We start from the raw sequence: 13,399 nt of genomic DNA on the forward strand, positions 1-13,399 counted from the left end.
TGCTGTGTCCCCACAGGCTCCATCTGTACCCTGCTTGATGTGTGGGGTCTGAATGGGATGGGGCAGGCGTTCACCAGTGGGCTGCTTGAACGGAGCTTGAAGGACTGGCTTTAGCAGAAGCTAAAGCAGGTCTAGGTAGACTGGGTTTAACGCAGCATGAAACAACCTTTTAGAAAGCTCAGCAGGCCTAATCCAGATTGTCATTGCAGCTGCTGTTCTGTCATACATGTTTTCTTAAGTAACGGATAACGCTGCTGTTTGTGCAAACAAGGTAACTTGGCATTGTTTTCTATAGCAAAATAGGTTCTCAGGGCATCCACTGACATGAGCACCACCTGACTGCTTTACTTTTGCTTTTGTTCTGCTTATTGTTTTCTTCAAACATCACATATAAAATTTGTCCATGATAAAGCATCAAAAGGTAAAACGGTGCTGATCCTCATGCAGCTATGTAAATATTCAGCTTGTGGTTGATTGCATTAAGTGTCTTATAATCCATCCCAATTAAAAAGCAGTCTTTATAGCTGTAATAGTTTTATTGAGAACTGTAACACATTAGACCTACAGATATATAAAGCAGTTAGTTTTATAAAGCATATAGGATATTAAAGTAATGAAAGACATTAATGTGACATCAATTTTTAAGGAGAGTTACTTGCTGAAATAAATGAGTATAGCCTAAAAGTTGATGGCATGTTACAGTCCTGAGTAATGAACCCTTCTGCCCCCTAAAATCTCTTCGAATAAATAATACTTGAGCAAGTCAGTGGTCGTTAACTCTTTATCCTGTGAGAGCTACATGTCACATTGATGTCTCATCTGATTGTTTTTTTTTTTTACTTTTTAAAAATTCATTCAGAAAGGAATTCTCTTTCCTGGAATACTTAAACTTGGGGTGTGTTATTCTGATGTGTCTGCTTTCCTGATGTCTTCCCCTCTTCAGTAAAGTAGAGCTGTGACTGGTATTGCCAGATGCAAAATTCTTGAGCAAGTTACTTTTTTCCTTTTCCTTTATTTGTTTTTCCTTTTGGTACTTTCTCCTTGTCTGCAAGTGCTCTGATTCGTGCTTTACCCAGTGGTGTCTTGGCATACCAAGCCTGGAGAATCAAAAAGGATATGTACGTTTTATTAAAACTTAAAGAAAAAAAACCTTAAACTTTTTACTAGTACAATGGAGCATTCCTTAAAAACCAAACCAACAACAACAAAAAACCAACAACAAAACCCCTCCAAATCTCTTAAAATCCTGACTGGCTTGTGGAGAAGGAGAAATGAAATCCTCAGATCTCTTGAGTACATTATTATAACAAGAAGTGTAGCAATTGCTTGCTTGAACTGTGTCTCATTAACAGGGATTCTTAACTGGGCCATTTGTGTTGCTATAGTTATGGAAACGTTAGAACTTCTATGATCAACCCTATTTCCAGGGTATATAGCTCTTGTCAAAACTCCCTGTGGTCTGAAACTTGGCAATAGACAAAGCATCTACTTCTCATGGCTCTGCAAATCAATCCAGACAGTTTTTATTTCAATGAGAGAGCTTAAGAAGCAAAACAAACCCTGAACATTAAAAACCTGTTTATTGCTTTCAGATGCCTGTTCACAGTCCTGTGACTTGTAAATGATTTTGGTATAGTTGCTCTGCAAACCTGCCAAGCTCCTGGACTGTAATGTCAACAAGGCAGTTCTAGGCCATGTGAAAATAATGTAAAGTGAAGAAGGCAGTGCCTTAAAGTTAGTAGTTATGTAGGAATTAGTCTTTCCCAAGCTGTACGTACAGGAACCTTTATTAACAAAGTCCTGCCTACATCAGAGAATAAAATGCTACATGGCTGGTAAAATGCCTGCCGCCTTGACCATATTCATCCATGCGCTGACCCAGGAATGAATGTCTTTCCTCTGGCTACAGACCACTATTTCATGCCCCAGCTGTGTCTCATCTGCCCTTTGATGGGGCCCCTGTCGTCTTTAACCTTCCTACCAATGCAGCATCCCGTGAAGGTCTGCTGTTGCCATGTGATCCACCCAAAACGCTGCTTGCAGCCTGAGCCTGGAAGGGCTGCCTCTAGGAATCTGCCTCGTCCAGTTTCCCAGTATGTGTTGCAGACAGGCAGCAGCAAGAGAACTAGTTGGGAGAAGAGGTATTGGAAGTGTATAGGGGAGAAAACGCCTTCACATTCCTCTCCTGGCACCCAATGGTCCTCCTTGGTGTCATGCTTCTTACAGGCTGCTTCTGGGTTGCAGAAAGGGGCTGATGACAGGCACCCTATTTGGTTCTCTTGTCTTACAGATTAAATACTGTCAGCAGGTAAATGAAGTCTGACAGCTGTCAAATGTCCAGCTGGCTTCTGGGCAGCCCCAACACAGTGATCTCTGCTCTAATTGCCTGACTGAGCTGAGCACTCCCCATCCAAGAACCCTGACTCCACTGATTAAAACATCATGCAGCCTCTCGCGGATCCACATCTGGATGGTGACATGGGAGGTGTTTGGGAGGCTCTCGGTGCAGTGGCCTGGGCAATTGAATTTTGCTGTCTTGGGCCAAACTATTCCTGTGTCGGGGAGAACAGTCCCAAATGGGATGGGATGGGGCAGGGAGAGGTCTGGAGATGGCTGCTTCTGGCCCTTCACGTGAGGGGGATAAGAAAGACAAGGTGGTGGTTGTGACTATTGACTTGGGGAGGTCTTGACTTCCCCAGCAGTAACTAGCAACCAAGCGATGTCTCTAGCCTTCCATGAGCCACAGACCATGAGGCCATGGAAATCCTATTTTTCTCCCTGCGGTCTCCTCCTCCAGGTTTGTTGTCCTGGGTATAATGTTCCCCAGACCTTAAGTGGGAGGTGAAAAGAACAACAAACCCCTGCCAACAGCTTTCTGGGAGGTTGGTGGGGTGTAAAGCACTGTTTGGTGGGGGCGGGCTGTGGAGGTCATCCCACTGCCTGCTCAGAGTCACTGATAAAAGGACTCCGCTGCATGTGGCGGGAGGAGCTGATTGACTTGTGATGTCCCCTCTTGTTCTCCTCCTGTTTCTTCATGCATATATTTCAATGCACAAAATTAACCTGCCTGTTGGCTTGCAGTAATGGCTGCTTTTGCCTCGTTAGCTAGTGGAACTGCGATGTGTGATTAATGAAGCCAGCTCCTCAGTTACGGCTACAAGTAGATTTATCGTTAGCGCACTAGCATCTGAACTGGGGATGTTCCTGATAGTGAGCGATGGATCAAAGTTATGATGGTTGCTTGTTGGAGGAAGCAATGGATGTCCATAGCCTGTAGTAGGGGTTTTCTTGCATGTAAGTATTTTGTACCAGTCACTGCCAGGCAGAACTTGGTGTGCTAGCTGGACTGCAGTCCTTTGCTCCTCTAGGATTACTGTTATTTTTGTGCAAGGATTTGTATCAATCACACTGGTGCAATAATTTGTAATTTCAAAAATGAGGATGTATAATTGGGGCAGAAATTTGAGTAAATTGGATGAAGAAATCACATTATTACAAATTTTGCATTATTTATATTCATTTTGGAACACTGGCAGAATATAAATGTCAAACAGGGAGATTCATGTTTCCAGTGAATAGAAATCAAAGATTCATCACAGCGCTAATATTCACTTTGAATGCTGCGTTTTAGCCGCCCCACTTCAAAAAGGACAAAGCAAAGCAACAGAAAAGGTCCAACGGTGGCAATGATTAGAGGCTCAGGAAGGGGAGACTTCTGTGCGAGACGAGATGAAGACACTGGAGTTTAATTAATGCATGAGGCCATTTTGACAATCCTCTTCCCCTGTGCCGTATTACAGGTGCTGGGGCAAGGTTCCATGACATTTAAGGGAAAAAAATTTAAAACGGATAAAAGGAAATACTTTAAGGGCTGTAATTAATGCAAAGAAATGATTGCTGCGGGACGCCGAGGACAGTATCATTTTAGCAGTGTTCAAAATGAAGCGCTGCCTGCACGCTTCGTGCTGTACAAAACAGGCACATTCATAGCAAGCAGAATAATATTTTCAAGTAAAACTTGCACTAAATACTAGCTCTCATGTTTCAGGGTACAAATGGATTACTACTTGGAGCTGGGAATGATAGGTTGTTTTTTTCTTTGCTGCAACACTGAACCATTAGCCTTTCCCTGAGGAAAGATACTGGTTTAGATAGGAAGCATGAGGATAAAAAGAGTAATTTGCCAAATATCACAAATGCTGCCTGCGTTGAGTGAGCCAAATGGCTCTAGATGGAAATTGGAAAGTGTTCAACAGGGCTGGGAGAAATATGCACTATCATTAGGTTAGCAGTGGAAGAAGACTTGGACAAAGTTGTTAGAAACTGCATCCTGTTTATTTTGTGAGGTGCTGTGGGGATTCAGAGCCAGAGGGGATTCAAAGAGCAGAAGGAGAAGGAAACCTTTCAGCCAGGACAACTGGATGGTTTAAAAGTGGGTCTGGGTAGAAGCTGGGGTGGGGATAGGACTGAGAAAGTGCTTTTTGGGGTCTCTTGGCTTCAGTACAGAAGCCCTATCCCATCTGGAGCCCCAGGTGTGGGCTGCCTGCAGCATCTTGGTACACAACAGGGTTTTCTGTTCTGTGGCCAAGGCTTTCACTAGTGTTTAGTAGGCTTGGAGTGCCTCGGTCAAGTGTTGCACCATTTTTCTGGAGTGTCAGTGTTGCTAAGTTGCAGTGTTGTGCTTGACTAGCTAGTTCAAGTCCGGTTCAGCCGTCCCTAGGCTACAGTGAAGTCACTACAGTAAATACATTGTAGACCTATACTTAAGCCTGATAAACTGTTCCCATCAATAGGAAACCTAAGTGATACAGTGAAAGCAGAATTAACTGCTACATAAAGATAATCCTAGTCTAGGGAAACAAAGGCTAATTATTACTGAGCTACATCTGGAAAAAGTAGTTGTTTGCAGGGTGATCCATGTGCATTTGAGGTATGTGCAATGTGCCAGGTTTTGCCTTCAGGATTTTACAGCCCTGAGGGTGGGGAGAGGGAGGGAGCTTGAGGCAGAAACTAATTCTTATTTTAAACCAGTATTTTAAATCAAAACTCTTAGAAGAAAATTCTTGTTTGAAATGATTTAAAATAAGGACTTTAGAAATTGAGCCCTATGTGGAACACCTGCATGTCCAGGTTTTTTGTGTTCTCAACATAGCCAGGCGGGCTGAACACATCAGCTCAAAAAAACCCCCAAACAAACGATGCATTGTACTAATGACACTTGCATGATTTATCCACGCATGTGAAAGCCACTCTGTTCAGCAGGAGCAGGGTGAGGGCAGTAGGTTCAGCAAAGCTGTGTGCCAGGTGTGCTGCCCGTGTGGAGCTGCTGCCTGTAGTAATGACAGTTTGCCTGGCACGTCCAGCTGCCCAGCAGCCCGGGCTGCCAAACATCCCAAAATGGGAAGAGGTGGGTGTTTGGTGCTGTTCAGCCATACATCATCATTCAAATAGTGATGTGCCAACCCATCAGCAGAATTAGCGGGTCTCTAGATCAAATGTGCCCGGACAAGGATGTGGCAGGGGATGATGAAAGACAGCTGGTTAACATAGCTCTTAATGTCACCTTAAATGTTTCTTCCTCCTCTATGTACACTGGATCCTGCCTGGCCAGAGAAGTCACGAACTCGGCAGTCGTCAGTGGCTTCCTGGTCATCTGCAGAAGGCGTAGCTCGCTCAGGACAGCTTGTACTGCCTGGATGATGTGTCCCGGGGTGAAACCATCAGACACTTTTGCTAGGCAGCTTATGTTCAGCGAGCTGGTGATCACTCCACCGTTCTGCAGAATAATGTGCTTCCATAGCACTGTTCATCAGGATCCAGAAAAAGAGAATGGCAAAGACATGCGTTAAGGAAAGCAGGAGAAATATTTTTGCATTCTGAAACAGGAAAATAAGGGATATCAGTCAGAAAAGCCAGGATTCACATTTTTCATGTTTGCTGTTTCTTTCATCCACAGATTTGTAGCATAGAGGCCTTCAGGCACATCTGTTTTCGAACCATTAGTGATCGTTTGTTGGCTATCAGTCAGTACTTTTCCGAAAGTCATTAAGGCCACATAATGTGAGGTGGATAGGTGTGTAAAAATGGAAAGAACTACTTAAATGTGCTTAAGTACGCACAGAAAGAGAACCTGTCCAGCATGTTCCAGTCTGGGTGTGTAGACTTACGCACCTATATTAACAGCCTGCTTTTATCTCCATGACCCTGGTCACCAGTGACTCCTGCTGGGCTGAGGGCTGCTATGGGGACTCGATCCTTGGTTTGGAAGCCTTTGGCTTCCAGCTCTGCAGGCATGTGTTGCAAAGGCCAGGTATACATTTCTGTGATTGGCACTTTGCTGCTTATTTGAATGGTGAATCTGTTTGTATCTTTTAGCTGTGAACCTCTGTGATATGAAGGTTTTCTTAATTGTTTGTGAAGTGCCTGAGATTTTGCTTCCAAAGATAAATTTATAGGAGTAATAACATCTTTTGTTTTATCCTATATAAAGTAATGGTCTGTCTCAGAGAAACTTATTAAAACTTTCATGCAATCTCACCATGCTTTCCTTTAAAGTCTTATATAAAAACACTTGGGAAAAACAACAAGTATTATGTATAGAGATTAAAAAGGTTTGTGAATGAGACAGACAACTTGTGATTTGGGTGTTGTGTGTTTGAATGCTCATATGCAGTATGAAAATGTGGTTGGGGAGTTAACGGTACTGGATGTTGGGGCAGCTGTGTAATGGAGCAAACCTGCCCCATCCTTCCTTCGACTGCCGCGTCAATACTATGGACTCATGCCCATAACTATTGACAACTTTGTATTACATTTTTCACTCGGGCAAATTGCGGTCTTCCACTTGAATTATATCTATGCTCGATAATTATTGGCTGAATCACTAATTCATAAAAGAGGAATTGATGCACACAACAGTGAGCACTGCTTCTGTGCAGCCATAGACTGTGTGCCGCAGCTTCTGGTGCAGGCAGGACCTGTGTGTAATACAAGTTACCGACTTGCTGGGTGATTAATAGCAAGAAACCAGTATAGGATCGTGAATCTTCAAGTTTAATGATTTCCATTGTGTGTTTACTATTTCCATTGTGCATAGATTGGAATATTCTGGTTTGTAATGAGAGAGGGTTGTAGCAGACAGGTAACGTGCACTGTGGCTGTGAGTGTTTGTTCTGTTATGGCTTTCCTGTCAAAACAAGTTTCTCTAGTTCTCGGACTGGGTGTCAGGCATTGGAAGGTGAGGGCTCTCTGTGGTAAAGATCATATTTCCATTGAACTTCAGGGAAGGCTGGAGCTAAAGAACAAGCCAGGCAGGGTCTTAAATGGGACAATGTCAAAGAAGTAAAATTGCAAGTTTAATCTGCTTTAAAATGTCAAGAGTTAACTTTTTGGGGCATTCTTAAGTTTGCAGTTGAAATCCCTTCAGCTGGCCCTTTTGGACTCCAAATTAGTGGTGAGAATCCCAGAATGTGACAGCTCAATCTCCAGAAGTGAACACAGCTAAATTCAGCTGCTATCACCTCCTTTCTCTAGGTCTTATTCATGTCCCTTATCTGTTAGCAATTTATCAGAGCTGTAACGTAACATGAAACACATGTTAGCTTGCTTAGAGACCGTTTCCCATCCACGCTATGAAAATTATTGAACTTGGGAGAGATTTATAATGTGCTAGACAGTCAAAACCTGTCCTGAGCTTGCCCAAACGTGCATCATCTCAGTACCTTGGCTGCCTCTGTGAAAGGCAGTTAAGAAACTGGACTTTTGTGAAGTCATGCGACTGTACTGTGAGAAGGTGACTATGTGGAGCGATATTGTAGTCGGGGTACAACTGTGTAGCCAGGTCCCTGAACTGAATGTGGTTTCCTTTACTACTGTATTCTGGGATGTGATCTATCAGAAATCAGTGGCATGAAGGGAGTCTGTTGTCTTTGATGTGGTGATCAACAGGGATTTCCATGGTAGGAGTGCACCATTGAGAGTCCTAAGCTGAAGTGTTTGGTGACATTCTGAATAGCCTCAAACCTTTTTTCAATATTATCTTTAGACTGGACCTAAACAGCCCTTCTGCTTGTGAGTCACCACGTCGAGACCCCTTAGTGCCCAGAAAACTGTTCAACCACGTATCCATGATTAAACCACAGGAAAAAATTATGTATTTCTGGGAACAAAAGCCCTTCTACCAGCCACTTCTGAAGGATGCGGACAAACTTCCATTTTTCTTGTAGTAATTGATTCCCATTATTAAGCTTAATTTGGAGTGTTTCTTCCTAGCCAATGCTGAGCTATTGCAGGCTTCAAGATGATTCAAATCTGAAAACAAACTTGTATTCCTGGAAGTTTGTCTCTTTCTAGCCATGTAAATTGGTCTAATAAAATACACTGTTTTCCCGACAAGCTTTAAATCCCAATGTATGGGGTACTCGGGGAACTTGTCGGGCTTTGGGAGAGCCTGTCTGTCACTGCAGACATTTGATAGACTAGGCTTGCAAAATTGTGGATGCCTTTAAGATTTCCCTAATGATCTGTAGGTACAAAAATGGAATTTGCTAGTGACAAAACTCAGTCCTCCAGACACAGTTCTGTTTATGGAGGGACTTTGAAGTATATTGTTTAGAGTACGGAAACTGGATAGGAATAACAGAAACTTAGAATCCCTGTGTGAAAACAAACCAACCAAACAAAAAAACCCCAACAAAACAAACCCGAAAAAACCGAACAAAAACCCATCACCAAACCTAAAAGCTTGGATTAGAAAATTTGCACTGAAATAGGGTCTTACCCTTCAAACAGGGGAAAAACCAGCTTGGGCTGAACTTGCTGTGCACTAAACTAATGAAAAATTAGTAACTGCCAAACAGTATTTTAAACTCTTCTCCCAACTTCCACTTTTATTGTTTGCTCTCTGGGGTAGCCTGTACCTGTACTGCCTACACTTTCAGGAACTGAGATGTACCCGGGGTGTGAATTTAAAGTCAGTTCTGAGGATAACCAGACAATAAGCATGGATTTTAAACAGTAGGAATCAACAGGATGATTTAAATACTTGCCAAATCTTGAAGCGTAGTCAGGCCTAGGAATAAGAATGATTTTTTGGTAAACTTTGCAGAAAGGTTTAAGATTAGCATCGAAGGGACGGTTGGTAGTTCCCACCAGCAGCACTCTGTCCTGCGCTTTCAAAGCCTTAAGGAATTTGGGGAGGATCTTTTCCAGGTGTTTCAGGTTCATCTTCAGGGTGTACATGTAAATACAAGAGGAAAGAGTTGTTACTGATGCTGACAGTTTAGAGTTAACGAGGTGAAGTTGTAGATGTGCTATATACAACAGGTTTTTGTGCTTTTTTTTAGTAGTCTAGTTGCATTTAGTATGCTCATCCCAAGTAGAATGCCTCTGTCTTCTGAAAGTCAGGCAAACACTCAATTTCTGCTTATCTATTTGTGGGTTTGTGCTACTGCCTTTCTATATTGAATTTGCTGGTACTGTTATTGAAAAGCAGGAAGGAAACAACTCATGTAAAGAAGGAAATCCCGATTTCCAGTTCAAGGAGAAATATTGCTTGGACCTGTGCACCTGATGAACCTTAACAGACAGAAAAATTGCCAGGGTATGTAACCTGGTCTGGAATCCTCCCAGCTCTTGGAGGTTATGGTCTACCAACTCCTACCCATGTGAATGTGTAAATGTGAAACATATACTCCCTAATTTTTGCTATGATTTCTAGCTTGTTGAGGCTTTAACCTGAGAACGCAAGCTCTTTGAACTCAAGGTTCACTTCTTTGCAGTGATTTACCATTTGACTTTTAACAACCACTAGTTACAAAACGGATGAGTATTGAGCAAAGCCTGTTATTGTATAGCTATATTTGATAATGTTCAAGTGAATATTGGTTGGAGAAGCTTAATCAAATTGCTGTAGTGTCACTCTACTGTTAATAAAGCTATAAGTGAACAGCTAGGTTAGGATAGCATATTGGAGAAGTCCGACGACTTGAAAGCCTCTTTTCAGAAATGATTGAAGCTTAACGTTCAAGTCGCTGACACCCACTCACTTGAAAACTTTACTCTCCAGATCAACTCGTGATTTATTTTTTTTACTACACAGTAAGCAGCTCCCTGAAACTTGAGCTTTGATTTCAGATTGGCTTTCCTTAATGTCAATAAAAAAGAAACTGCCCCACAGACCTTCTCAGCTAAAAAGGTTTATTATTATAAACACCTGTGAATCTACATTGCAGGTACAATCTTTGTGATCCAATCTCTGTTGTCTGCAGTAGCAGGCAGCTGGCAGAAAGGCGACAAAGCTCTGCTTTTTGGAGGGAAAGCTACAGAGGAGGGAAAATTGGGAAATCGATAAGAAATCCCTAAAGTCTCTGGGTAGAGTCACACAGTTATTCTTCTAGCTGAACTTGTCTTAATTGTGATATGTTTGCTTTCTTATTCTTCTCATGGTCATACTATGCATCTTCCTAAGTTTGCCAGTTGCTTAATGATAATGAGCTGAGCATGTCTTAGCATTAGGGCATAGGTCCCACTTTGGAGCATGGGCATGTTGCCTGCCAGGATGATAACCCCAGCTCATTTTGTTGCTCTTGTATGAACTATTTCTATGGCCATGACACAATGCCAGCTGCCATCTTTTCATCTCCTCCTTGTTGTGCCGATGCACCCAATGCTCCCAGGAGAGCAGGATGCCTGTACTTGCTCCCAAAGAATGTGCCTTGTGAGTATAGTAGGTACACCCTGGAACAAAGGAGAAGCCTTGGCTTTTTTCTTGCTCAGAAAGAAAGGATATTGCTCTGTCAACGCCCAAACGCTGCAGTCTGAGGGCACAACCTCAAATGACAAGCTCTTATCCAAACTTTGCTATTCCGTTGCTGGGAAGCTTTTGGTAATGAGCTTTGCTTCTCTGATTAAACAAGTCGCTGTTACATAGCTGCTTTGAAAGGTTTAGCCAATCTTGCCACCTTTGCTCTGCCAGGGAGATCTGATCACAGCAATGACAGAGATATGGATTTACTTTAACATTTTATGCTGGCTGAATTACTCTGTGATTCATGTATCTGTTGCTTCTCATAGGCTTCATGCTTTCCTTCTCTTCATGTATGTTGGAAGGAAGTATAAATGCTCTCCAATGTTTTGAGACTTCAATACTGCTAGAAAAGTGAGAACTATCAAATTATTTTAGGTTTGGGGGAATGTAGAGGAATCCCATCTCACTGAAATGACTGATAGAAGATATAATTGCTTCAGGTGAGACATGGTGTTTTCTGGGCCTGTGGTATGTTTTTTGCTGGAAAAACTGACTATCAGGAGATGCAGAGAGCTGTTAAAACAATTGTTTCACCTTTTACTTGTGAAAGTAAGTCCTAATTTATCCCTAGCATTTAGAACATTTTTTTTTTTGAGTGACAAATTATATTCATGGATTCCCACTGATCCACTTGTTGGTTCCAACAAGTGTTCGTTGCTCAGCTTGTAGGAATCTTAATTTCAAAATTTTAAATGACTGAACTAGTATCAGAGACGACCTAAACACTCCACTCATGGTAAGCCTACTAAACCAGACTGGCATTTACATGTAGCAGCTCCTGTTATGCTTGTGAAACTAATGTGTGTCCATAGTGTGCGCATTTCAGGGATGTGTCCTGAAAGCTAATAATCTCTTCCACTTGGAAAGAAATGTGCCAGTAGCAAGAAGGGCTGCTGAAGAGGCAGCCTAGGATTTCGGCCATCGTGTGGACTTGGGCTGGAGAGAAGCAGAGTGAATGGTGAAGGTGACCTCGACTTCTTTAACGAGGAGGAGCTGAACTGCTCATGCGTCGTCCTTGGCAACTAGGTTTATACCACAATGTATTTGCTATTTGACTGCTTTGCATCCTTTGGGGAGGACTGGAGAAAGACTACTTTTCTAGTGGGTATTTGAAGAAGTTAAGGCTTATTTTGCACCAGGTTCTCAGTTACAGTGCTGGAAATGTTGCATTGGGATGAGCAGAGTGATTTCCCCTTGCTTCTGAGCGTAGCTCATCTCCAAAATTCTAGTGCTCCCAAGAAAGGCTCCCCAGACTGCTTCCAGTTACCACTGCCTGTCCTGCCTGTTTCATGCTCTCTGGCTCAAAATACTGGCTATGCTGTGAACTATCTTGGATGTGTGTGATGTCAAGCCTGGGGCCATCCGCTCCCACCAAGAACACGAGACCTTTTGTTAATACCTGCAGGTCTTGGGATGCAATAATGGGGGCAGAGCTGATAGCTCTGACTTTGCTGTGGGAAGGATAAGAATTTTTTCCACACTGGTGGTCATCAAAGCAAAGATTGTCAGTACTCCAGGCAGTCTTTGGCCCCTAGTCTTAATTTTAATCCCAATCTGCACTCGCTGTCAAGGTTTGAGCCCAAGAGAAAGGTTCCCTGTTGGTGTGGAGGCTACTGGAGCTCACCAGTCACTGCACACCCATGAGCTCACACTGCCCTCGCAGAGGTAACAGCCTCCTCCAAGGTGATGTTTCCTGAACCTTCCAAAACACAGGCTTGTGGCCACCCCACAGTCTAAATGCACAGGACTTGCCTTAAGAAAAAAGGTTTACTTTTTCACATGGAGCTCTAAAAGTAAAACATTTTGCAAGCAACATGAATCTAATCAGGATTTCGGGTGAGCTCTGCTCTGCTGCAGCGGTTGAGTTTCTGTGTCTGTTGGGCAGTGTTTTAATTTTCTTTCTAGTAGGGAAGCTACATGAGAGAGGCAGGAATGGAAGCAATGGCAATAGGGCTCCTGGGAGCCCAAAGAAAATAATCAGTAAACATAACTATTTAACATAGGCTCTTTGTTTTCACAGTGGAAATTTATCCTTGTTACTTTATTGTTCACTTTGGCTCCATCCAATTTCTCAAATTAATAGAGCTGAACAATTTAAGCTCATCTTAACTTTTAGTTTCTTGTCTCCTATTTTGAAATTCTCCTTTTTTCTCTTCTACTTTTCAGTGCACTGATGAGCAGTGACTGGACTATTTTTAAATAAAGCAAGTATAGGTGTAGGAGAGAAACGTGAGCTCTTGGGGGCTCTTAAGAAGTCACAAGACTCCCTTAAAAGAAAAAAATGTTAGTGAGACAAGCTATTATCAAGCAAGCTTTGGCAGGTCTGGTCATACTGGTATGTGCTAAGCTAAGAAATACACTTGTTCCTTTGTGTCTGTTGTAATGCAACAGGAGAAATTACCCGCATGGAAATAAAAAGAGAAGCTACTCACCTCTTCTTCAGCCTTCGGCACTGCTTTAGAAAATATTTTTTCTGTGTCTCCAATCCACACAACTGAAGGCTGCAATTGCTTAGCCACCTAAGAGAAAATGGAGGAGAGAAGGCAAGTAGTTGATTAAAATGGCTATAATTTCATACCTGGGAGCCTGTAA

At 42.5% G+C, this 13,399-nt stretch overlaps 1 protein-coding gene across 1 annotated transcript in view; it reads right to left on the reverse strand.

The window, feature by feature from the left end:
- Positions 1-535: 535 nt before the first annotated feature.
- The window catches only part of IQCA1 (IQ motif containing with AAA domain 1), a 112,297-nt gene continuing 99,433 nt past the window's right edge, over positions 536-13,399 (reverse strand). Inside the window, exons 16-19 of the mRNA XM_055719502.1 lie at positions 13,240-13,326; positions 9,048-9,225; positions 5,564-5,802; positions 536-1,097 (exon numbers count right to left, since the gene is read on the reverse strand). Of these exons, the coding sequence (XP_055575477.1) occupies positions 993-1,097; positions 5,564-5,802; positions 9,048-9,225; positions 13,240-13,326 (609 nt within the window). The 3' untranslated portion in view covers positions 536-992. The remainder of the gene's footprint in view (positions 1,098-5,563; positions 5,803-9,047; positions 9,226-13,239; positions 13,327-13,399) is intronic.

This window comes from Falco cherrug, chromosome 8 (assembly GCF_023634085.1).
Source record: "Falco cherrug isolate bFalChe1 chromosome 8, bFalChe1.pri, whole genome shotgun sequence".
In the NCBI taxonomy this organism is placed as follows: Eukaryota; Metazoa; Chordata; class Aves; order Falconiformes; family Falconidae; genus Falco; species Falco cherrug.